The sequence below is a fragment of the Abramis brama genome (genome assembly GCF_963993115.1).
Source record: "Abramis brama genome assembly, chromosome: 2".
In the NCBI taxonomy this organism is placed as follows: domain Eukaryota; kingdom Metazoa; phylum Chordata; class Actinopteri; order Cypriniformes; family Leuciscidae; genus Abramis; species Abramis brama.
The window spans coordinates 13,258,470-13,284,393 of record NC_139964.1 but is presented as its reverse complement, the minus strand read 5'-3'; the positions used below and the strand labels follow the sequence as shown (position 1 = coordinate 13,284,393).

The 25,924-nt window shown below is 41.2% G+C and overlaps 1 protein-coding gene across 3 annotated transcripts; it reads right to left on the bottom strand.

Annotated features, from left to right (window-relative positions):
* Positions 1-1,355: 1,355 nt before the first annotated feature.
* On the bottom strand, positions 1,356-25,032 carry LOC311077731 (uncharacterized protein). 3 transcript variants are annotated; one of them, XM_084106347.1, is made up of 7 exons: positions 24,823-25,032; positions 24,335-24,421; positions 23,107-23,184; positions 8,046-8,123; positions 3,871-3,987; positions 3,752-3,786; positions 1,356-3,629 (listed from the first exon to the last, which is right to left on the bottom strand). In XM_084106347.1, the coding sequence occupies exons 1-7, from the start codon at positions 25,007-25,009 to the stop codon at positions 3,279-3,281; spliced, it is 933 nt and encodes a 310-aa protein (XP_083962473.1). In that variant the 5' UTR covers positions 25,010-25,032; the 3' UTR covers positions 1,356-3,278. The 3 variants fall into 3 exon arrangements, with proteins under 3 accessions (XP_083962473.1, XP_083962472.1, XP_083962474.1); XM_084106346.1 differs by lacking the exons at positions 23,107-23,184; positions 24,335-24,421; positions 24,823-25,032 and adding exons at positions 8,443-8,511; positions 8,757-9,074; positions 9,172-9,422; XM_084106348.1 differs by lacking the exons at positions 8,046-8,123; positions 23,107-23,184; positions 24,335-24,421; positions 24,823-25,032 and adding exons at positions 8,443-8,511; positions 8,757-9,074; positions 9,172-9,401.
* Positions 25,033-25,924: the final 892 nt, after the last annotated feature.

Sequence of the window (25,924 nt, the reverse complement as noted above, 5' to 3'; positions counted from 1 at the left end):
CTCGGTGTTTCTAAAACACAGTGTAGGTCTGTTTCTCTGGTTATGCATCATGTGTTAAAAAAAAGAGTCATTGTATCTTATTGCTGCGTTTTCACAGTGGTGGTAACGTAACACTTTTGATTGAGGATTAAACTCTGAATGAATAAGAATTAATTCCTTAGTGAATGAACAGGCAATATGATGATTTTTGTCATCATAATCATTATAACTGCAGTCATTCATAAACTGTGTGTGCACAAGTGTGACTTGCAAAAACACAGCTCAAGCAGCAAAAGAAACACTAATGTTTTAGCATCAGCATCCCAACTAAAGCAAGCACTGATCTCTATAACGGTAACTTCAAACCAAACATTTTCAATTAAACATCTCAATAACAACTTCTGTATGACAGAAATAAAGTCATACTGGTTAATAATAAGTGTAATAATGTGTAATGGCTGGAAGTCAGTCGTAGTTATTGTGTTTCTCTATTTTCTGTTCTTGTGTTTCTCTTTTCTTCAGTGATTCTGCTTACAATCACTTACATATTCCCTTAATTATCTCACTGCATTGTTACTTTTTACTCTTTGTAGTGTGGATTTCCTGTGGGGTTGAAAGGGTTAACTGTGTAAGATAAAAAGACACACCCACAAAATGTATTTTAACAGTAATAAACTGTAAGTTATAAAACAGGTTTATACTGGCAACACTGTTGCCAGTAGTTTACTGTAAAATTATTTTTTTGGGTCACCATTGTGCAGAAGAGTAGAGCCTGTGCTTCAGTCCAGGAGAAGATCTACAAACATTGATGATTTGCTGCATGTTGCTTTATTTAACAGGCGGTGACTGTGTAGTTGCTGATCCAGTGGAAATTTTTTTATGTACAATAGTTTTTTAGTGGTCTCAAATGAAAGAAGTTCACAGTAATACTTTGCTCGCATTATTAATGCATTATAAATTTTAGTTAATACATTTAAATGACAGTTGGTCAATTTAAGGCAGTCGGTTTCTGCAAGTGTAATTAGTTAACTATAATTTAGTGCATTTTTACAGAAACAAACTAGATTACAGTAAAGAACTGTACAATTAACAGTATTTTACTGGCAACAGTGTTGCCAGTATTTTACTGTAAAAAAACCCGGTAAGGTCTAACAGTGAGTGTAAGATAAAAAGTCACACCCACGAAATGTATTTTAACAGTAATAAACTGTAAGTTATAAAACAGGTATACTGGCAACACTGTTGCCAGTAATTTACTGTAAAATTTAGTTTTTTGGGTCTCCATTGTGCAGAAAAAAAGAGCCTGTGCTTCAGTCCAGGAGAAGATCTACAAACATTGATGATTTGCTGCATGTTGCTTTATTTAACAGGCGGTGACTGTGTAGTTGCTGGTCCAGTGGAAATATTTTTATATTCAATAGTTTTTTTAGTGGTCTCAAATGAAAGAAGTTCACAGTAATACTTTGCTCACATTATTTATGCATTATAAATTTTAGTTAATACATTTAAATGACAGTTGGTCAATTTAAGGCAGTCGGTTTCTGCAAGTGAAATTAGTTAACTCAAGTTTCAGTTTAGTGCATTTTTACAGTAACATACTGTAGATTACAGTAAAGAACTGTACAATTAACAGTATATTACTGGCAACAGTGTTGCCAGTATTTTACTGTAAAAAAAACCTGGTAAGGTCTAACAGTGTAGGCTTCTGGATTATCGCAAAAAAACAACAACAAAAGTTCATGATACACACGTTTCAGATGAACACAAATTTTATGAATATTGAAGCCTAAATGCAGTCGCCAGAAGTGAAAAGCTAAAGGTAGGCTATAAGCGAACTACATCACGGTCATATGACTTCAACATCACCATCACTAAATCTCCGACAACTCTTTCAGTTTTGATCTAGAAACTGAGAAAGTAAAAGCGCACTAAGTTTACATGTTCGGCTGATGACGTTTAATCTCCTCGACTGACTCAGTCGTCACATTTAGACACTTGTTAGCAACCGCCTTTTTCAAGACAAGTAACAGCTTCAATAAATCATGAATGGGGAAATACTGATGTATTTTATGTCGTAGAATAAAGCGTGTCTTGAGCTTGTGTTCACCACAGACCTTATTTCAGCCATTTCAAAAACCCATTTCAAAAACCCATTGACTTCGGGACGATGAAACCAGAAGTGCTAAAATGCAACTCGCTTCCCAGATTTGTCCTACAAACTGATGTCAAACCTGCACCTCTACAGCCATCTTACCCTGAGGGAACCTGAGGAGTTTCGGCACAGCGCCACCTAGTGTTGGCGGATAATGGAAAATTGGAATTTTTGCCTATAAATAGTTTGACCTTCAATAGTTTAATATCAAGCTGCATGACACCCAACTTTCCCATGTTGGCCATTTACTATTTTGTAGTAACATGATGTAGTTTATGAACTCAATAGACCCTTTTACAGCCCACGTGATTAAATAGTTGCGTGCGCATTTTGGCAACGGAAGTGGTGTTTTTCCCCACTGGCTCTAACGTGTTGGCACCTCCGAAAGTTTATCAAAACGGTTTCCCAGCATCAAAATGTCTGGTTGTTGCGTTTACGGTTGCACTAATCGATATTCCACCAGGGGGCGGATTTTTTAAAGTTTTATAGGATTCCGACAGGATCACGGCCGATTCAGAATAGTGGCTGCAGGCGATTAAACGTGTTGATTGGAGCGAGGACATAATAAAAAATGCTTGTGTCTGTTGTTTAATCCGCTCGCGTAGCTTGACACGCTGCTGATTCTCGCCATACTTCTGTTGCCAATATGCGCGCGCATATGTCATAATTGTGTACAAACAGTAAAAGGGTCTATAGGATGTTATTACGAAACTTGGTTTGTGTGATCATGTCCTGAAGGAGCCTGAGAAGATATAAAGAGCTGTGTAGTGTGTTTTATACAATATCTTGTCAAAGCTACTGCTTTTTGCACTTAAACTTCATCATTGCTCTGATTCTCTGCTTTCTTAATGTTGCCTCTTGTGTGAATTGCCTCATAATCGCTGCTTGTATTTTACATTTTTAATAGCTTTATTGAACTGTAGATGAGGTGTACCAAAGAATATTGAATTCTGTGTCATTTTTACATTTTATTTTAATTTTTTTTTGTTAGTAACATTTCTGATAATTAATATTATACACTTTATAAACTGATAACAGTAAAATAAAAAGTGTGTCACAAGTATAGATTCAGTGTAAGAAATTGAGATTTTACCTGATTTTATTTTCACTTGCAACATCAGTCACAATGTCTGTGGACAGTCTTTTTTTATTTATCGTTGATCACTGAATATATCGAACCCTCGTTTGTTGAGATGTTTTGTGGATGTGTTGCTGTTACGTAGATCAGTTCTGTCCCGCTGTCCTGTGTTGCTTCAGGAGACTTTATATTGGCATAATAATCACCGGCTGTATCTGTCACCTGATTGGTCGAGTGGGTGTGACTGGGGTTTGAATCAGGCTGCTGATTAGTTACTGTGGCGTAAACAGTAGAGACTTTTGGGCGGGTGTTGAGGTGTGATGCAGGCGTCTGATTGGATGAAGATGCAGGCGTCTGATTGGATGAAGATGTTACCGTGGCGACATCATTGTTTGGAATCTCCTCATACATGCGGTCAGTCTGAAAAACAACACATACATCAATAATTTACAAGTTTACAAAGGTAATTCTCTTTGTTGATCAATAAACAATCATTTAACATGTATGTCTGATCTTCTACAGGTAAAGATTTGAACACTCACCTCTGTATTGCGCTGCATGTTTTGCTGAAATAAAGCTGCATGGAGCATGAATAGAGAGAAAAAGACAAATCAATTTCAACCCTAAAAACAGGACTTCATAATCACAAACAAACTGTTACCTGTCCCAGATTTCCTCTTCCTCTTCTTCAGGATGATGAAGGTTCCAGAACACAGAGTCAGAACCAGCAGAACCGAACCCAGACCGCCAGCAACAGAAGCCAGATCTGAAGGCAACGCTAAACACATGATATTTACATGATGAAACACAAACTGATTCTGATTATACTGGAAAATCAACAATAACATTATTATAACTAATATAAATTCCTTTGATTATTGTACCATTAGGAATATTGTAATATTGTAAATATACAGTTGTTATATAGTGTAACCAAAGTAAACCAAATTAACCACATGAAACCTGATATGTGCATCATTTATATTTATACAGTACACTGTTAACCCTTGCTGTAAAAAAAGGCATAATTCAGACAGTATCATACCATATTCCATTAAAACAGTAATATACCGTAGAAAACAAAAATAGCCTACAGGAATATACTGTAAATGAACAGTGCTCAAAATCGACACTCAGAGGCTGTTTTCCCAATCACACCCTATACCCTCATTCACTATTCCCTACATTAGTTCACTAATATAGTCCCCTTGACAGAGTGAATGAAAAGAAGTGAGTGAACTGGGACACTGATGAACACCTGATAAGCAGAATCACTGAAGGAGAGAGAAACAAGAACAGAAAAAAGAGAAACACAAGAACTACAACTGACTTCCAGCAACACTGAGTGTGAAACCAGTTTACAAACCAGTTTACGATTATTTCTTTCATACATGTACAAAAGTTCTTGTTGAGAATTAACAGAGATTTAGTTAATAATAAAGTTTGTTGTCACCATGATGGAGATCAGTATTTGCTTTAGTTGGTCTCTTGTCTCTTGACTTCTTACCATTCATCTTTCTCTGGCTGCTGTAACAGTGAGTTTATAAAACACATTTGTAATGGCAAGAAAAAGTCAAGAGGAAGTTGATCAGGTGTTTTTATTCTTTTGTGATGATGTCACAATCATCCTGGACATGTCTGATTTTCAGATTATTCCTGTATATATTAATTTAAATTATGGGTATGTCATATTTAGCATAAGGCTGTGTATCTACAAAATGAAATCAATAATTCTGTTATCAGGTCTTCTGAAGAATATCGTAATCATATAGTGCATTCAATTTTATTTTACTCCTGCTTGACTCAGACACACACAGACATCAACAATCAGCATATGAATCTCAACAATGGTGAAAAGTTTCATGTCGCAATGCATGCTGGGTTCCAGGATAATATAAAACTCCCAGCATGCACTGCTGCATGAATAATAATAATAAAAAAAAAATATATATATATATATATTGCCACCATTGTTGAGATTAATGTGCTAAATTGTGATATATCTGTGTTTCTAAAACATAGTGTATCTCTGTTTTTTTTGGTTTATGCATGATGTGTTAAAAAAATGAGTCATAGTAATTTATTGCTGTAGTTTCACAGTGGTGCTAATGTAACACTTTTGATCGAGGATAAAACTCTGAATGAATAAGAATTAATTCCTTAGTGAATGAACAGGCAATATGATGATTTTGTCATCATAAGCATTACAACCGCAATCATTCATAAACTGTGTGCGCACAAGTGTGACTTGCAAAAACACAGCTCAAGCAGCAACAGAAAAACAAATGTTTTAGCATCAGCATCCCAACTAAAGCAAGCACTGATCTCTATAATGGTAACTTCAAACAAACATTTTCAATAACAACTTCTGTATGACAGAAATAAAGTCATACTGGTTAATAATAAGTGTAATAATGTGTAATGGCTGGAAGTCAGTCATAGTTATTGTGTTTCTCTATTTTCTGTTCTTGTGTTTCTCTTTTCTTCAGTGATTCTACTTACAATCACTTACATATTCCCTTAATTATCTCACTGCAACACTGTCTCAATGTTACTTTTACTCTTTGTAGTGTGGATTTCCCTGAGGGGTTGAAAGGGTTAACAGTGTAAGATAAAAAGACACACCCAAAAAATGTATTTTAACAGTAATAAACTGTAAGTTATAAAACAGGTTTATACTGGCAACACTGTTGCCAGTAGTTTACTGTAAAATTAATTTTTTGGGTCACCGTTGTGCAGAAGAGTAGAGCCTGTGCTTCAGTCCAGCAGAAGATCTACAAACATTGATGATTTGCTGCATGTTGCTTTATTTAACAGGCGGTGACTGTGTAGTTGCTGGTCCAGTGGAAATCTCTTTATGTTCAATAGTTTTTTAGTGTTCTCAAATGAAAGAAGTTCACAATAATACTTTGCTCACATTATTAATGCATTATAAATTTTAGTTAATATACATAGTTTGAATGTTATATATAGTTTAGTTTAAATGACAGTTGGTCAATTTAAGGCAGTCGGTTTCTGCAAGTGAAATTAGTTAACTTGAATTAGAATTTAGTGCATTTTTACAGAAACAAACTAGATTACAGTAAAGAACTGTACAATTAACAGTATTTTACTGGCAACAGTGTTGCCAGTATTTTACTGTAAAAAAACCCGGTAAGGTCTAACAGTGTAGGTCAAATTTGTCTCAACTAATGTTCAAAGCAATTTCCTTTCAAAGAGTGATCATGTGATCAGAGTGTTGCATTAGGGACCGTTCGGTATTTATGGAATGGACCACCGGAGGAAAATAGGGGAGAGTCATGTCTTTTTATTCTTTGTTGAGGGGAGGGTCATCCAACTTTTTTTAGTCTAGGGGGAGGGTCACCTAAATTTTGTATTGTATTTTGTATTCATGAAAGCAGCTAAATGTCCAAGTGGCTTGTTTGGTGCATATTTTTCCATGTAGATCCATGTAGCTCTCTTAGTCTCGGCCCCCCCATCGCTAGCAGATGGGTCTGACCCAACAAAAATCGTTTGACAGTGCGCTCAGAAAAGGTTCATCATGTCAGAACCTTTTTACAGTCTATGGTCAGAACAGAACGCCAATGAAATATTTACCCGGCAAAGCTTTAAAGCACGAGCAAATAATGAACTTTTGTGATTGCGAATAAGTGCACAGTGTCCTGTGAGTGTAACTCTACCGCTGCGAAGTAACGTCACTGACATGAAGCTGGAATGACTAGCTCAAGGTTTCACGTTGCCTAGCATAATATTCTTTTAAAGCTTCAAACCAACAGCAGAAACGGTAGGAAGTTAGGAACATAAACCATGTCAAATGTAGGTAACATAACATTGATACCTGGTCGAATTTCTGCCAACTTTATTATAAAATTAATTTTACATTCCTATGGCCAACTTTCTTTATTAAAAAATGGTAACACTTTATAGGCTAATAAGGTTTCATAATAAAGAAAAATGCATGTGCCATGGATAAATAAAATGGAATCGCCTCTGCACAATATGGAAATTACTTTAATCAAACCATATTGTTGATGAAAATAATAGGCTACGAGAACAAAAAAAGTGCTAGTTATTAATCGCATCAATGTTTTTGGGGAAAAAATAAACATTTTTAATATTACAGTAATAGTAAACCTCTTTAATATTAGGCTTACTGTTTCAAAATAACATCATTGCTGTTTGAGCGGCACGCACTGAAGCTGAAGAGAACGAGCGTTAAACTGAATCGCTTTGCTAGAAGGTTAATCAACTCAACGGTTGCTGAAGAATGCAACTAAACCCAAAGAATTTAAAACTTTTTATTACAATAATGTATAGGCTACAATTATAATGATATGACAGTCCCAGTCATAGCTTTTGCGTTGCTGCTTGATCGCGCGCGTTGAAGCTGAAGAGAACGAGCACCGGGAAACTGAAGAACTTTTCAGGTTGTAAGCGCATCCTGTGATATTAATCAGATATTTATATTACATCAAACTTAATATTACGACTTATATCTGCACAAAATGATGTGAATGCACAAGCGAACTCGACTGTGCTGGTCAGAATGTGTTATCCCTGTTCTGGACGCGCTTTAATTGTCATTTAATTGACAAAAAAACAATGGCTATCTGAACATCTTTGCCAAGCGCAAACCAGTACAGAAGTAGGCTAATCAATAAATTATCGGGGAGGGTCATGCCTTTTTTCACAATCATTTTGGAGGGTCATAGAAAAATGTATTGCTGGCGAAGGGAAGGTCAAGTCTTTTTTGACAATTTATCTCAAAACTCCTCCGGTGGCCCCTTAAATAAAAAACGAACAGTCCCTTATGGGTAGTGTAGTTTGTCTTCTTACTAGTGTTTGTCTGATAGAGTTGAACTGTAGTAATTCCTGTTGTTGTTCTTGTTGTTTCAGTTTCTGTTTGATGAGTCGCTGACAGAGAGAAACACCAGTGACTGTGAATGTGATATTTCATTTGATTCGAGTGTTTTGATGCAATTTTGGTTTATTTTTCACAGAAGTTGAAGCTTTCAAGTTTCCAAGTTGATGCAAGTTTGTGTAAGACATGAATGATCTTGAATGCAGCATTAAAATTGTGTTTAGAAGCTTTGATATCTCTGTGTTCACTATAATCAGACGAACTATTAATGTTTTGATGGAAGTTAATTATGAAAAGTTATGAAAACAATCAAAACACATGTGAGTGCAGATGTCAGTGTGTGTGTGTGTGTGTGTGTGTGTGTGTGTGTACCTGTGCTGCTGTTTGTATACGGACTAATGCTGGATGTTGAGATCTGGACACGTGTCGTTGTCTTTGGAGCTGAAAAATGAAGAAGAGCGTCACGCCATAATAAATATATTCATAAAACAATAAACATGAGTGATGAAGCAGATTGGTGTTAAAGCTGCAGTCCGTAACTTTTTTTGTGTTCAAAATTTACTAAATTTATAGACACAAACAGAGAGAAGGAGCTCCGGCTCAATGTTCTTCAGATGCAGCAGTTTATTAACCTCTAGAGCGGCAGAAGTTACGGACTGCAGATTTAAGTGTTGAATATCAGGCACCTCTGATCACATTTAGCCGGATATCTGTGTAGTGAGTATATCCAGATCTACATCCGTACAGTCCAGCATCTTCCATCTTCAGGTCACTGATGGTCACTGTAAATGATCTGGTCTGAGGATTATCCTTCAGTGAGAATCTGCCACTGATCACTGAGGACTTTCCTCCATCAGATTGTAGTATAAGGACACGGTGTGCGTAAACTCCTCTGGAGAAGTATTTGTAAGAGTTTTCATATCCTTCTGGATAAGAGCACGTAATGATCACTCGTCGTCCCTCTGTTCCTCTCACTGTAATGCCCTCAGACAGTGAACTGCTCACTGCACACACACACACACTGCTTTACTCACGTACATTGATAACACACACTATAATATTAAATAATAAACACTTTTAATAGAGATCTTCAGCTCTTACCCGTCAGCAGAAACACACAAACTATCAGTGGAAACTTCATTTCTTCATCAGTTCAGTTCAGAAAATCAGTCTGAAACTCTCAGTAGTTCCTCACACGACTCTCTGAAACTCAAACAGCAATAATACTGCTCTCATCTATCAGTGGAGAGTAAAATAATACGCTTGTTTCTCGTCTCACGTGTTGAGAGTCAAACTCATACTGTTCACTGACTGTGTCCGTGTTTTCGTGTGGCGTTAGATGTGAAAACGCCTCTCAGTTTTGACCAGGAAATGAACTGTGAAATCATCAACCACAACCTGTTTCTGTTCTGTCTTTAACATGTTTGAGTGCTTTCTGTTGTCCTTTTGCTCTTTTTCTACTTCCAATTTTTTTAATATATTTTTAAAACATTTTAATTACATGTTAAGCATCATCCACTTATAGGAAAAAATGTCAAACATTTTAAGGAAACAATCCTTTCCAAACTCTGAATGAAAAAGACATGAGATGAAGAAGAAATGTGTGTTAGGGGTGTTTTCTGTGGTAATCGACAGCATGGGAAACACTGTTGTTTACAGAAACTATAAATAATACAGAATATTGCTTGAACATTAAAATCACTCTCTCCATCATATGAGCTCTGGGAGAAGAGTTGCATTGTGGGAAATGTGTGTTTAGCTGAAGCCTCAAAGCTCTTCCTGTGTCTGTAGTTTCACTTCCTGTTTGGCAAGTGTGATCCGAAGACATCACATGTTTAACTGAAGCTAAAGGCCTCCTAATATTATAATGATGAAGCTTTTCTTAAGCATCTCAATCGCACCAAACTAATCTGTGCCATTTATATGTTGCTTGCAATGATTTATACGGATATTCATCTACTTTTGAATGGTACAGTTCCAACATCAGCCAGCAGGAGTGAACCGATGAAAACACACAAACCTTGAACTGAACATCCAACAAGGAAACGATATTCACATTAATAACTACAGACTCACAATATAATAATAATGAAATAAAACATATGCTTCACTTGCAATCAAGAATAACATGTTTAATTTGTCCATTAAAGTATCTAATGAGACTCATTCAGCTTAAAAAAATACATTTATATTTTTATTATACATATTTTTGAATGTCAGAATGTCAAAAGTCAAACTGACACATTAATGATAATTACAATAAAAACACAAAACACCAAATGGCTACACCGATGAAAATTATGAGGAGGTAAGTAAACTCAGAGAACAGAAGCACAGATGAAATTTAACCATTTATTGAAATGCAGCAGAGGACACACACTAACAGGACAGTGAATATGACTTTCAGCAGGTTCAACAGTTTTATCAGATCATCTGATCAGTGTCTTATCTTTGCAGGTTGGCTGTGAGATCGTGATCGGCTGAATCCAGGCTGTAGGGAAGATCACGATCCTCAGTCCAGGTGAGAAACTGAGTGAACGATGGAGATGGATGAAGGACTGGAGATTCTCAGGAGTAACAAGGGAGAATAACGAGGAACACTGGGATCAGAAACACTGGAGGTAAGAAGCTCATGTAAGATCTTCCAGCATTTCCACTGTCGGGCCAGTGCGAGTCAGGGCTTTAACGGGCCGGGCTAATAGCCTCGGACCTGTGACACCGAGCCCAAAACCATGCTGGGTTTCCACTGTCGGGCCAGAAGATCCGCAGCGCTTCACCAAAACACGGCTCTCTAGAAATCACTGGAAACTAGCGAGATCGCAAAACAAACATGATAAAAGTGCCCGTTTGTGGCATTTCTGTTGTTTACTTGAAGATTTAAAACCCAAGCATCGATATTTTACCACAGGTTTACAATAAAAAGTGATGCATTGATCATAATGAATTCATTTCTGTCAAGATTGCATATTAGTCACAGAAATAAAGATATTTTACAAAAGAAAGAGGACATGTCACGGTTCATAAATCCTTGTGTTCATTTTGTGTATCTGTTGGTGTGTTTGTAGGTATTGGGTCTATGTGTGTGGTGCTTGTTTGTTGCCTAGTGACCAGCTCATCACTCCAATCAGTCACTTCAGCTGCAGCTAGTTTACTGCCTATATCTAGCTGGAGTGAGTTATGCTGGGTGTCGGTTCGTTAATCATGTCTTGTTCTCATTGCCAGTTACCTCGTCAGAGTTGCTTGCTGTGTTTGATCCCCGCGTTCTTTTCCCGAGTCCCGTGTTGCGCTGGATTACCGGTTCGGGGTTTTACATCGACCAGCATCCTTGTCTGTGATTCCACATTGAGAGTTTCCTGCATTGCACCCTGAGTATCCACTTTGTGGTATCGTCTGTCGAGTTTCATCAGTCTCCTGCATCTTGTCTGACCTGAGTATTTTCTCTGTCTAATAAACTGTTTGCTACTTGCACTTGGATCTTGGAACTCATTATTGTGACAAGACACACGTACTTATTCAGTCACGTCTGTTTCTGTTTATTTGGTAGTTACAGGAGATATTTACATCACATTTAGAAAGAATGATCATTTCTACTATTATGCCACCAAAAATATGACCTGAGGAGCTTTAGCACTCTCTCCAGTGACAGTCCAGTCCAGTTATATTCAGACAGAGAAACAGAGGAGCTCCTGAAAAGTTGCTTAAAAGATAATAAGTGATGTTTCACTATACAGGAGCTATAGGTCAGTCTCACTACAATCACCTCAAATATGTATTTAAAAATACATGCATTGAATATAATATTTGTAGATCTCTTTTGGTCGAATACGGTCTCTTTCTTGGTGTAACCATGGCGTGAGGTCACACTTGATCCCGACTACGCCACCGGGGTTGAATACCCACAGAAATAACTTAACAGCAACACAAGTTCAGACAGTACTGAATGGAAGAACGAAGACGTGACTTTCAAGCTCAAATCTTTTATTACACAGGAGCCATGAAACTCTGAATCAATCAACTTTAATGCTGAATACTATAAAAGAGGGATCACAGTTTAATAAATATAGACATTAGGTCAATTATTAAAATCACAACCCACCAGTCTTAAAACATGAGTAACCAAGCCTGTGGGGAGAAGAGGAAGAGTCACTGGGCCACGGACCCGCAGAAAAATCAGTATAACCATAAACTTAAGATTTGTATAACAGAAATAAATCATAAGCAAAACAGCAGGGCCTAGACGTCAGAGGTCCACATAGAACTCCACAAAACAAAAGATCTCTGCCGTAATCCAAGAGTGGAATAGATTGGGTGATACAGCTCGTTGCTATAGGCTACACACGGCATTCATCACGCGACACTAGCCACGTTATCACCCACGCGCTCACACTCGTGTATCGAGGATTTCCTCCCTCGCTATGGCGCTTCGGGGTCACAACACCGGAAGGAGACGGAAGAGAAAACGTCAGGAATTACGCTGGTCCACTAACATTTGCGCTATTTATAGAGCAAACTAAATACACGCCCCCACCCCGTACACCATCCTTATTCACTCGGTCACATTGGCATTGGAGTGTCTTTAGGCTTACACTAGAAAAAAGTGGTACATCTAATTTAACTGGTTTTATTCAAGTCTAAAATATTATTCAAAGATTACTGGATCAAGCTGAATGCATTAACATAGTTGTACACCAATAAAATACATTAACATAGTTGTACAGAATACATTAACATAGTTGTACATAGTTGGACACCAACAAAACATTTAATGGTTAAATTCGGTAGAAATAGATAGAGTACCTCTAGAAAAATGCTTACAACAGTGAATAATAAACATATTCCTTTGTGTCTGAAGGAAAGTCTTAAGAATATAAAGCAACTGATTCCTTCCACACTGACCTCTGATGGACAACATGAGAAAATTAACCAAGATTACACTTAAATACATGTTTATTGCATCACTTAAGCGACAGAAACAAACTAGATCGTGGCAAAGTGATGCAGTCTAACGTTATCCTGCTGAAGACTTCATAATGACTGATACGACAGATTAAGTGAATGTATGAAACACGCATCTAATTTGTCTAAATCTACCCTAGATCTATTTATCTAAAAATCGAATTTGTCAAATCTACCATGTTCTTGACAAGTGGTTGAGGTTTAGTAGCAAGAATCCATTAACCCCTTCTGGTAGATTTCATATTAACCCATTAACCCCTGCTGGTAGATGTCATATTAACTCCATTAACCCCTGCTGGTAGATGTCATATTAACTAGGGCTGGGCGATTTAAATCGCGATATTGTTATACGCATCTCATCAGTAAAGCCGGTTCCTTGATTAGTAGTAAATCACCATCACCTGCTTTCAGATGGAGCGGCATTTACTACAAAGAGCCGTAGTTAACTGACAAGCTGAGCCATATCGCATTAATATCGCGGACGTATCGCCAGCGATATTTAATGCGATATGGCTCAGCTTGTCAGTTAACTACGGCTCTGTACACAGCAAAAACTCCAGTGTTAAATTAACACTCCTAGGAGTGTATATGAGTCCACACTCAAGAGTGTTTAAGTTAATGAGATAATTAAGTGATTAATTTAGTGATGATTGAACATTATTGAAGACACCTGATGTTAACAAGCAGAATCACTGAAGGAGAAAATCACAAATTGTAAGCCACCGTTATGACGATCAATGGTTGCTTTAGTTGGACTCTTGACCCATATATTATTAAATTTAGATTTTGTTTGGCTGTTGTATCTGAATTATAATCGCCAGTTGAACAAAGAAAAAAGTGATCTGATGGTGTTGGTTATATTATGACAATCATCATTTGAACTTGATCACTGAACTCATTAAAATCCTTCTTTCTGACTGCGATTTATGTTGTTGGTTACAGCATAACTGTGAATCTGCATAAATGCCCAGAATTTTAGATATAATATAAAGGATTTCTTAAAAGTTGTTTTTAAAAAAAATCATTCTTTTAGGCACACACAGACGTCAAGATTCAGTCTATGCATCTCAACAATGGTGACGAGCAGAATATTCAATTAGGAAAAGTAAATTACATAGACAATTCAGATCATAATTTATTCATACCGCAATGCATGATGGGAGCCATTAATGAGTTGTGATTGGTGGCAGCCAACATGTTTTATTATTGTCACCATTGTTGAGATTCACAGGCTGATTATTGATGTCTGTGTTTTAAATGAATTTATCTGAATGTCTTTTGATCAGAACAATGTTTATTAAACATTTGAATTATAAGTACTGATAATCATAGGCTGAAGAATCACAAAACTGCTGCTAATAAGTTAAACCAAACTATCTCAATAAGTTTCCTTTTTCAGATCACAGCATGATTATGTCAAAACATAACCAACACTATAAGATAACATTTTACTTTGTTCGTTTAACTGTTATAAATCGTCTCGGGTTACGACTGTAACCCTTGTTCCCCGAGAAGGGAACGAGACACTGCGTCGTCGTCGTGACGACACTTTGGGAACGCCCCTCAGCGTAACGCATCTGAAGCATGAATGAAATCTGTCCAATCCTGATTGGTGCTGCGTCATGACGTAGTAGATGACGGCATAACCGGAAGATACAAAGGGACGCTGGCACAAACACACATTAGCTATTTGCGATGAAGCAAGCGCTCTGACCGTGATAGGTGTGGCGACGAGACGCAGTGTCTCGTTCCCTTCTCGGGGAACAAGGGTTACAGTCGTAACCCGAGACGTTCCCCTTCGAGGGAATTCGCACTGCGTCGTCGTCGTGACGACACTTTGGGAACGTAATACCCACTATGCCACACCTTAATCACACCTGCCCTAGTATGAAGCTGAGAACCAGGCATACTTAGGACGCGAGCACTCTGGCGCCAGGCGTCACAGGAAGTTGCAGACTGTAAAAACGTATGAAGGTGTGTGGGGTGGCCCACCCGGCCGCCTCGCAGATCTCCTGAAGCGAGACGCCAGAAAGGAGGGCCACCGAGGAAGCCATGCTCCTGGTGGAATGAGCCCTCACGGCCATAGGTGAAGGCAAATTGCGCACCTGATAAGCCGTGGCTATAGCCTGGACAATCCAATTGCTGATTGTCTGTTTAGATGCAGGCAGCCCTTTCTTGGGTGAACCAAAGCACACCAACAACTGGTCTGACTTCCTCCATTGAGAAGACTTCTCCAAATAAACCCTAAGGGCCCTGACCGGGCAGAGCAGGTGAAGTCTCCCCTCTTCCGCCGTCACGTGAGGTGGAGGATGAAAGGCCTGAAGAACCACTGACCGTGCCACATTAGATGGCACCTTGGGCACATAGCCCGGTCTAGGATGTAAGATGGCCTTAACTCCGCCAGGGGCAAACTCCAGGCAAGTTGGCGATATCGCCAAGGCCTGGAGATCCCCCACTCTCCTCAGAGAAGTGATAGCAAGGAGAAAGGCCACCTTAAGGGTCAGGTTCTTTGCCTCAGCCGACTCCAGTGGCTCGAAGGGGGCCTCAGCCAACCCCTCAAGTACCACCGCCAGGTCCCAGGTTGGGACTCTGGAGCGAGCCGCAGGCCTCATCCTCCGAGCCCCACGGAGGAAACGTACAACCAGATGGTGCCTCCCCAAGGGCCCATCACCTACAGGCGAGTGGAAAGCCGCAATGGCAGCCACATACACCTTAAGTGTGGATGGGGTAAGACCGGTGGAGAAACGATCTTGGAGGAACTCCAGCACTGAAGCCACTTGGCAGTTAACTGGGTCCACCTCACACTCTCTACACCAAGTGGAAAACACATTCCACTTCAGGTTGTACAATCTCCTGGTAGAAGGAGCCCTGGAGCTGAGTAAGGTCTCGACAACACCTGCTGACAGGTCAGCCTCTAGGTACCGGGCCCCCTCAGGGGCCAGACCCAGAGGTTCCACAGCTCTGGCCGGGGGTGAAATATTGTGCCCCCTGCCTGCGACAGCAGATCCCTCCTCAGAGGGACCTGCCACGGAAGGCCGTCCAGCAGTGCTACAATGTCCGAGAACCATACTCGGGTCGGCCAGCGGGGTGCTACTAAAAGTAGACTGATCCCCTCCCGGCGGACCCGCTCCAAGACTCCCGGGAGCAGAGCGATCGGGGGAAATGCGTACAGACGCAGCCTCGGCCACGTCTGCATCATGGCGTCCAGCCCCAGCGGAGCTGGATGCCTGAGAGAGAACCACAGTGGACAGTGGGACGTCTCTTGAGACGCGAACAGATCCACTTCCACTGGGCCGAATCTCACGCACATGGCTTCCACCACCTCGGGGTGGAGTCGCCACTCCCCAGGCCTCAGCCCCTGTCTCGACAGGACGTCTGCTCCCTGATTTTGGTCTCCGGGGACATACATCGCTCTGAGAGACGACAGTTTCCCCTGGGACCACAGAAGGATCTGGTGTGCCAGTCTGCATAGAGGGCGCGACCTCAGACCCCCCTGATGATTCAGATACGCGACTACAGAAGTGTTGTCCGAGCGTATCAGGACATGGTGGCCGCGGAGGTCCGGGAAAAAGCTCCTCAGAGCTTTGTAGACCGCCAGCATTTCCAGGCAGTTGATGTGCCAGGAAAAATGCCGGGTCTCCCACAGACCTCTCGCAAAGCGGCCGTCCATGACCGCGCCCCAACCAGTGAGGGAGGCATCTGTTGAAACGGTTTTCCGGCAACATGATGCTCCCAGCACCGGTCCCTGGGACAGGAACCAAGGTTTCTTCCATATGACGAGAGAACGAAGGCATTTGCGCGTTACCCTGATCATACGGAATGGATTTCCCCTCAGGGAAAACCCCTTGGCTCTCAACCACCACTGTAGGGGTCTCATGTGTAGTAGGCCAAAAGGTATGATGTTGGACGCTGCTGCCATGAGCCCCAGCAGTCTCTGAAACTGCTTCACAGTGAGGTTGTGGCCTAGCTTTGCTCTGGAGACCATCGCCCGTATGGATTCCACCCGTGCAGGAGACATCTGTGCCCGCATCGTCGTGGAGTCCCATACCACTCCCAGGAACGTAGTCCTCTGGGAGGGCGTCAACACGCTTTTCTTTGTGTTGAGTCTCAGCCCCAAGCACCTGATATGGGCCAGAACGACATCTCGATGCCGAACTGCCATATCGTACGACTTGGCTAATATTAGCCAGTCGTCGATGTAATTGAGTACACGAATGCCCTGGAGTCTCAGCGGAGCCAGCGCTGCATCCATGCACTTGGTGAAGGTGCGAGGGGAAAGAGCTAGGCCAAAGGGAAGAACCCGATATTGGTACGCTTCGCCCCCAAAAGCGAACCTCAGGAACTTCCTGTGACATGGAAGGATGGATATATGGAAGTATGCGTCCTTCAGATCTATCATGACGAACCAGTCCTCGAACTGGATCTGACTCACGATGGCTGGAATTGTGAGCATCTTGAACCTGAATCTCCTCAGAGAACGATTCAAGTGCCTGAGATCTATTATTGGACGCAACCCCCCATCCTTCTTGGGAACTATGAAGTACCGGCTGTAGAACCCGGACTCCCTGTCTGGCAGAGGAACACGTTCTATGGCCTCCTTGACCAACAGGGATTGAACTTCCTGTTCCATAACCCGAACCTGCTCTGGGCCGACCACAGTCCAGACCACCCCGTTGAACTTTGGAGGAGGGGAGCTGAACTGCAGTCTGTAACCCAGCTCTACAGTACGCAGGGCCCACGCAGATATATTCGGAAGGCATGACCATGCGCCGAGATAATCTACTAAGGGAACCAGCCTCTCGAGGCTGGCCTCGGGTGTCAACCGAGACTCGTTCCTGACCCCCTGAAGCGGCTGACCGGCAGGGAGCAGTCGAGAATGATTTTCGGTGTGCGTACGCGTTCGCTGCCCAGCCGCAGGTCTTACTTGAGGCGGCTGGAGCGGCGTGCGTGCGCGGGAAACCAGTGTGGCCCGAAGCGTACTGGACGGCGGGAGCACAACACTGATTTCCCGAGAGCTCCGGGAGGGAGGCGACCTCAATCGCTCCATCCCGGGGGGGACAGCTCTCAGCGGTCCGGCCGCAACTAGGACCGCTTAGAGGAAGCCTTCTTTGCCTGAAGGACGGTCCTCAGATCGACCTTAGGCTCCGAAGGCTTACCTCGAGAGCGCCGCCTCCTTTGCCAGGCTCCCTCGGGAGGGGCGCGGGTGGCGACACTCTCTTTTTGCACCTGACGGTGCGAGGAGCTGGTAGACGGTCGAGGCTGCCCTTTAGAGGCAGCCTTCCTCGAGGAGCTGGAGCGACGGGGAAGATATTGCTGGAAGGCCGCCGACTGCTTCCTCACCTCCTGGAACCTCCCGACGACGGTCTCAACCGCACCGCCGAAAAGTCCAGAAGGCGAGATCGGGGAATCTAAGAGAAAATGTTTCTCCTTCTCTTTCATCCCCGATAAATTCAGCCACAAATGTCTCTCCACACACACCAAACCAGCCATGGAGCGTCCGATGGCATGGGCCGTCTCCTTGGTGATGCGGAGAGACAAATCGGTGGCCTTCCTAAGCTCCAGTATGTCCTCTGGAGAGGGACCCTGGCCCTCATCCAGCTCCTTAAGGAGGTCGGCCTGGTAGGCCTGCAGCACCGCCATAGTGTGCAGACAGCTACCAGCCCGCCCGGCCGCCATATAAGCCCTGCCCACCAGCGCTGATGTATCACGGCACGGCTTAGTGGGCAGTACTGGGGCCTTAAGGGACGATGCGGCCTCAGGAGAGAGGTAGCTCGCGAGAGCCTCCTCCACCCGAGGCATCGTCCCATAGCCACGCTCAGCCGCCCCCAATACATTTGCAAAATCAAGCACTGGGGGGTTGGAGAGCCTGGCTGAATATGGTTTTTCCCACGACTTGCACAACTCATTGTGCAAGTCAGGGAAAAACGGAAGGCCCCGGCGTGGAGGTTGAGACCGGCGCTTGAAAAACCTTTCATCCAGCTTACTGGCTGGCTGGATTACAGGTTCTTCTTGTGGCCAATTAATATTTAATTTGGCCACAGCGCGGGTCAAAACCTCCACCAGCTCCTCTTGAGCGGGTGCGTGAAGCGGTGGATGGGGCTCCACAACACCCGCCTCGATGCTCAAAGCATCTGACCCCTCAGAGCCAGATAACTGAAGGTGCCTCCACCTCGCGGGAAGAAGCCGCATCGCGGGCTTCCACACGAGGCGGGAGAGCATCTGAATCTTCAGACGAGGACTGGGAAGATGACGAATCAGTCCCGAGTCCCGCTGAAAGATCCATCTGCGAGCCCCACGATCTGCGGCGCCGCGCTGCCTCAGCAACGGCGGGCCCAGAACCGCGGGGCTCACGAGCTTGGCCGCCCTCATTGAACACGGCCAGCCGCGAGCGCAACACCCTGAGCGGCAGCTTATCACACTCGCTACAGCGTGCTGCACACCCAGACAATGTACACAGGGCTGGTGTGTGTCCGTGCCCGATAAATAGCGCGGACACGGGTGCACACACCGTCTGAACTGCTCGCTAGACATGCTTGTGGTAACTTGATATGACAAACAACAGTAAATAGGACAAACAATTCACAAAGAGCGCTTTAGCTGAAGAGCAAAAAGCTAATGTGTGTTTGTGCCAGCATCCCTTTGTATCTTCCGGTTATGCCGTCATCTACTACGTCATGACGCAGCACCAATCAGGATTGGACAGATTTCATTCATGCTTCAGATGCGTTATGCTGAGGGGCGTTCCCAAAGTGTCGTCACGATGATGACGCAGTGCGAGTTCCCTCGAAGGGGAACAATAACAGCAGACAAACAACAGTAAATATTAAAGTAAACATATAATGGTCTAGAGCCCAACTAAAGCAAACACCCATCACCTTAATGGTAACTTACAATTTGTGATTTTCTCCTTCAGTGATTCTGCTTGTTAACATCAGGTGTCTTCAATAATGCTCAATCATCACTCAATTAATCACTTAATTATCTCATCAGCCCTAAATGCCGCTCCATCTGAAAGCAGGTGATGGTGATTTACTACTAATCAAGGAACCGGCTTTACTGACGAGATGCGCATAACAATATCGCGATTTAAATCGCCCAGCCCTAATATTAACCCATTAACCCCTGCTGGTAGATGTCATATTAACCCATTAACCCTTGCTGGTAGATGTCATATTAACTCCATTAACCCCTACTGGTAGATGTCATATTAACCCATTAACCCCTGCTGGTAGATGTCATATTAACCCATTAACCCTTGCTGGTAGATGTCATATTAACCCATTAACCCCTGCTGGTAGATGTCATATTAACTCCATTAACCCCTGCTGGTAGATGTCATGTTAACCCATTAACCCCTGCTGGTAGATGTCATATTAACCCATTAACCCTTGCTGCTAGATGTCATATTAACTCCATTAACCCCTGCTGGTAGATGTCATATGAACCCCATTAACCCCTGCTGGTAGATGTCATATAAACCCCATTAACCCCTGCTGGTAGATGTCATATAAACCCCATTAACCCCTGCTGGTAGATGTCATATCAACCCCATTAACCCCTGCTGATAGATGTCATAAAAACTCGATTAACCCCTGCTGATAGATGTCATATGAACCCCATTAACCCCTGCTGGTAGATGTCATATCAACCCCATTAACCCCTGCTGGTAGATGTCATATTAACCCCATTAACCCCTGCTGGTAGATGTCATAATAACTCCATTAACCCCTGCTGATAGATGTCATATGAACCCCATTAACCCCTGCTGGTAGATGTCATATTAACTCCATTAACCCCTGCTGGTAGATGTTGAAACTACATTATACGGCTTCAACAGCATCTTTCTCCATTGACGGCCATTCAAACAATGTTTCTTTATTGTTTGTTATATATGAAGTTATATATTAACTTTATTTATACAAATATACACTTTATAAACTGTGTTTTGTACATAAAAGTGTGACAAAAGATTGAATATTTAAAACAATGTAGATTTCACCAAATTTTGAGAGTCGTTTTCATTTATGGTTGATCACTGAATATATCGGACCCTCGTTTGTTGAGATGTTTTGTGGATGTGTTGAGATGTTTTGTGGATGTGTTGCTGTTATGTAGATCAGTTCTGTCCCACTGTCCTGTGTTGCTTCAGGAGACTTTATATTGGCATAATAATCACCAGCTGTATCTGTCACCTGATTGGTTGAGTGGGTGTGACTGGGGTTTGAATCAGGATGTTGATTGGTTACTGTGGCGTAAAGAGTAGAGACTTCTGAACAGGGCTGCGTTCAGCACCGACAAAACGTTGCACAACGTTTTTTAAACAGAAACGGTGATGCGTTGAACACACTGTTCTGATGACGCAAGAGTTGCAACTATGGCAGCTGAGAAGGCCATTCTTTGTGTTCTTTGTGAAGAATTTTCGGAGCCTGATGAAGTCGGTATAAATATGTGTTTAATACTACAAAATATGCCCGATGTTACAGTTACTGCACTTGCCACCCAGAACAAAAGAGAACATCCCAATCGAGTGAAGGGATTGCTGAAACTGTAGCACACATCTTACCTAATTCAGACTAAAACACATCTATTTAGCCTCACATACTGACTTTATTTGTAGTTCATACTGTTTTAATACCCTGCATTTTCTTTCTCATTTTTAGGAAAAGCACTTAATTACCATTGTTTATTTCTATACCAAATGTCATACACTTGCAATGAAGCTAAAAATATAAACAATTACATCATTATGTTGATATCCTATATTTTTACAATAAAACTTACGACAAACATGTCTTCTAATATACTCAGTTGTTGCGTATACCGAGCTGCATCGAACACATTTGTAAATTACTTTCCTTGAACCCATTGTGCGAGTTCACTTTAATACCGCGTGCTTTATATACATGTTGCTGCTGATTGGACTGCAGTTCTGACACACCCACCAAACAAGAGAAAACGTATCTCAAACCCCGTTGCACACCGGTGCACGCCGTTTCCAGGAAACATGACGTTCAACCCGGAAACCGTAGCAAAACGTTGCGCACCGTTTTGAACTTGAACGTGCCCCAGTTGTTGTGGTGTGATGCAGGCGTCTGATTGGATGAAGATGTTACCACGGTGACGTCTGTGTTTGGAATCTCCTCATGCATGCGTTCAGTCTGAAAAACAACACATACATCAATAATTGAATAGTTTATGTAGATAATTCTCTCTGTTGATCAATAAACAATCATTTAACATGTATGTCTGATCTTCTACAGGTAAAGATTTGAACACTCACCTCTGTATTGTGCTGCATGTTTTGCTGAAATAAAGCTGCATGAAAATAGAGAGTCAGTCAATTTACACACTAAAATAGAACTAAATAATAACAATAATAATCACAAACAAACTGTTACCTGTCCCAGATTTCCTCTTCCTCTTCTTCCGAATGATGAAGGTTCCAGAACACAGAGTCAGAACCAGCAGAACCGAACCCAGACCGCCAGCAACAGAAGCCAGATCTGAAGGCAACGCTAAACACATGATATTTACATGGTGATATTTACAATATTGTAATATTGTAAATATACAGTTGTTATATTGTGTAACCGAAGTGAAACTGCAATGGTAAACCTCAACTCTACAGAAGAAAACACTTCTCTTTACGGTTGATGTCAAACCAAATTAACCACATGAAATCTGATATGTGCATCATTTATATTTATACAGTAGATCAAATGTGTCTCAACAAATGTTCAAATCAATTTCCTCTCAAATATTTATCATGTGATCAGAGAGTTGCATTATGGGAAATGTAGTTTGTGTGCTTACTAGTGTTTGTCTGATAGAGTTGAACTGTAATTCCTGTTGTTGTTCTTGTTGTTTCAGTTTCTGTTTGATGAGTCGCTGACAGAGAGAAACACCAGTGACTGTGAATGTGTCGCTCATGCAGTGATATAATAACACATAATAATAATAGACAAACACACACTTAACACTGTTTGCTATTGCTGCATATGAACAAATGTTGTGTTTTCTGTTCACATCACTGATCACTGATCATCAGTATTAATAAAAGGTAAATTCTCTTCTTTTTACCCTGTTTATCCTCTTCTCCTCTTCTGTAGGCGCTGTGTGAAGTGATCCTGGTGTGTTTCAGAGTCAGGGTCGCCAGATCTGAATAACAAAATAATAATAATAGACAAACACACTCATAACATTGTTTGCTACCCACTAAGCAAAACGATGTCCAAAACACGTCTTTTCAACGTCTTTGTCACAAAAGTCGGACGTTGAAAAGACGTCCACTGAGGAGCCAGAATGAAAGTTATTATGACGTCTTTTTTTTGACGTGTTCTGCACGTCCGATATAGGTGTTACACAAACACACTGTTACAGCAGCCAAAGAAAAGTTAAAGTAAAAACAAAGGGGACCAAGAGCCCAACTAAAGCAAACACTGATCACCACAATGGTGACACTTCAAATTAAACAAATATCAACGTCTAAACCTCTGTTAATTCTCACTAAGATCATCTGACAGCAATAGTCAAAGTAATTATGTCTAAATGAGACCATAAATGATGCTGAAAATATCCACAATGGCCACATCTGAACTAGTTTTAACCTTGTACGAAGGTTCGATGAACGTCTAGATATCGGACGTGCAGAACACGTCAAAAAAAGACGTCATAAAAACTTTCATTCTGGCTCCTCAGTGGACGTCTTTTCAACGTCCGACTTTTGTGACAAAGACGTTGAAAAGACGTGTTTTGGACATCATTTTGCTTAGTGGGAAGTATTCAGTTATCTGATTCGAGTGTTGAGGAACATCACAACCTCTAAATGTTCAGTGTGATGCAATTGTGGTTTATTTTTCACAGAAGTTGAAGCTTTCAAGTTTCCAAGTTGATGCAAGTTTGTGTAAGACATAAATGATCTTGAATTACATCATGATCTTGAATGCAGCATTAAAATTGTGTTTAGATGCTTTGATATCTCTGCGTTCACTATAATCAGAGTAAATTCATGTTTTGATGGAAGTTAAGCTCTGAAAAGTTATGTAAACACAATCAAAACACATGTGAGTGCAGATGTCAGTGTGTGTGTGTGTGTGTGTGTGTGTGTGTGTGTGTGTGTGTGAGAGAGTGCAGATGTCAGTGTGTGTGTGTGTGAGGACATCTGAGGACTGAACCTTCAGTCTTCAACAACTTTAACACATTTAATCTCAAAGGAATCATCTAATATATATAAATGACTTCAAGTACATTTAGAAGCACAATATTGAAGAAATAAGAGTCATAAAGAGCGACAGACAGAGGAACTGACCTGATTGTGGACTCAGTTCTGTTGTACTGAAAGATGACGGTGTTTTTGAAGAAGGGCTGATGGTTGAAACTTCAGTGGTCTTTTTATCTGAAGGGTCACAGGAAAGATCAACTTAAAACACTGACACTGAAGTTAATTTAACATACATACAATCTTTCATTCAATCTCTGTTTTAATCACTCTGTTTCTTGTTGAGCCAAAGAAATCCAGTAAAGTCACTTTAACGCACTACCAAGTCATAGTTATAGTGACAATTGGACCCTAATATGAAGTGTGACCAAAACATGGGAAATCTTTTCTTTGTACTTTTGTCAGTAAAATAAAGTTGAAACAGAATTAACAAATCACAGATTCTTCATTTTTATTGCATTTTACAAAATTATCCAACTTTTCTGGATCTGGGGTTGTACAAGATTATTGACTTGATCTCTCACTCTCAGCTTGTTTCCATGCAGTTCATTTCTGCTATTAACAACTGAATCACTTACCTTCTTTAACCAGCAACAAAATCTCTGAATAGTCATCAAAAGGCACATCAGTCCTCTCCACACCACACCAGTATTGGCCTTCATCCTCTGTTCTCAGATCAGTGATGGTGACGGTGAAAACTCTGGCCGTCGTGTCGTCAGTCAGAGAGAATTTCTCGTCTTTAGCTGGAGATCCTGATTCAACCATGATGTTTTTAAATCCAATGATGAGACACTTTGAGAGGAAAAACAAGAGAAGATGTCAAACTCTGTGTGAAAGAGCTGAGAGTCTCAAACTCACCTGTACAGATGCTGGAAAAGAGCAGCAGGACGTCCAACATGATGAAATTTGACAAGCGTTTCGCTTAAATAAAAGACCAAATTCTGTGTGACAAACGTTACTGTTAATATTTAGATTTAACTATTTAAAATATTTCTAAGTTGACAAATATTGTTGTAAATGTGGTAAAAAGTGACCGTCAAAAATTCATACCAGTTTTTTAAACATTGTTTGAAGCTAAATGTGACAAAATGTTGCTGTTATTTTCAGCGTGAGCCGCTTTACAAACGGCGCCCCATACTTGACCCTTGACTTTCTAACATTAGTTTTTCTCTGCCTGCTGTAACTCTGTGTTTATAAGACATTGATTATGGCTAGGAAATCAGAGAGAAAATGAATCATGTGATGTTGGTTGTGTATCAGTGATGGCAATCACCATGTTTGATTCACTAAGCTCTTATAGAGTCTTATCTTTGATTATATGTGTTATTAATTTTATATTATTGATTGTAGTAGCCCTATGATTCTACAGCATGTTATCCATCATTGCTGTGATAATCAGAAGAATTTTTAAAACATTGTGTACAATAACGGTTTGAACGGCTGTATCTTTTAGACACACACAGACATCAAGAGTCAGCGTATGAATCTCAACAATGGTGATGATAAAAGTGCAGTGCACTTGATGGAGCCTCCAATCAAAACTCATCAGTATCTCCCAGCATGCATTGCAGCAGGAATACATTATGCTGAATTGCCTTAGTATTTTCTTTTATTATTATATCTGCTTTTATTTTTGATGTTGTTTTTGTTGCAGCTTTTTAGTAGCTTGTTTTGTGATGT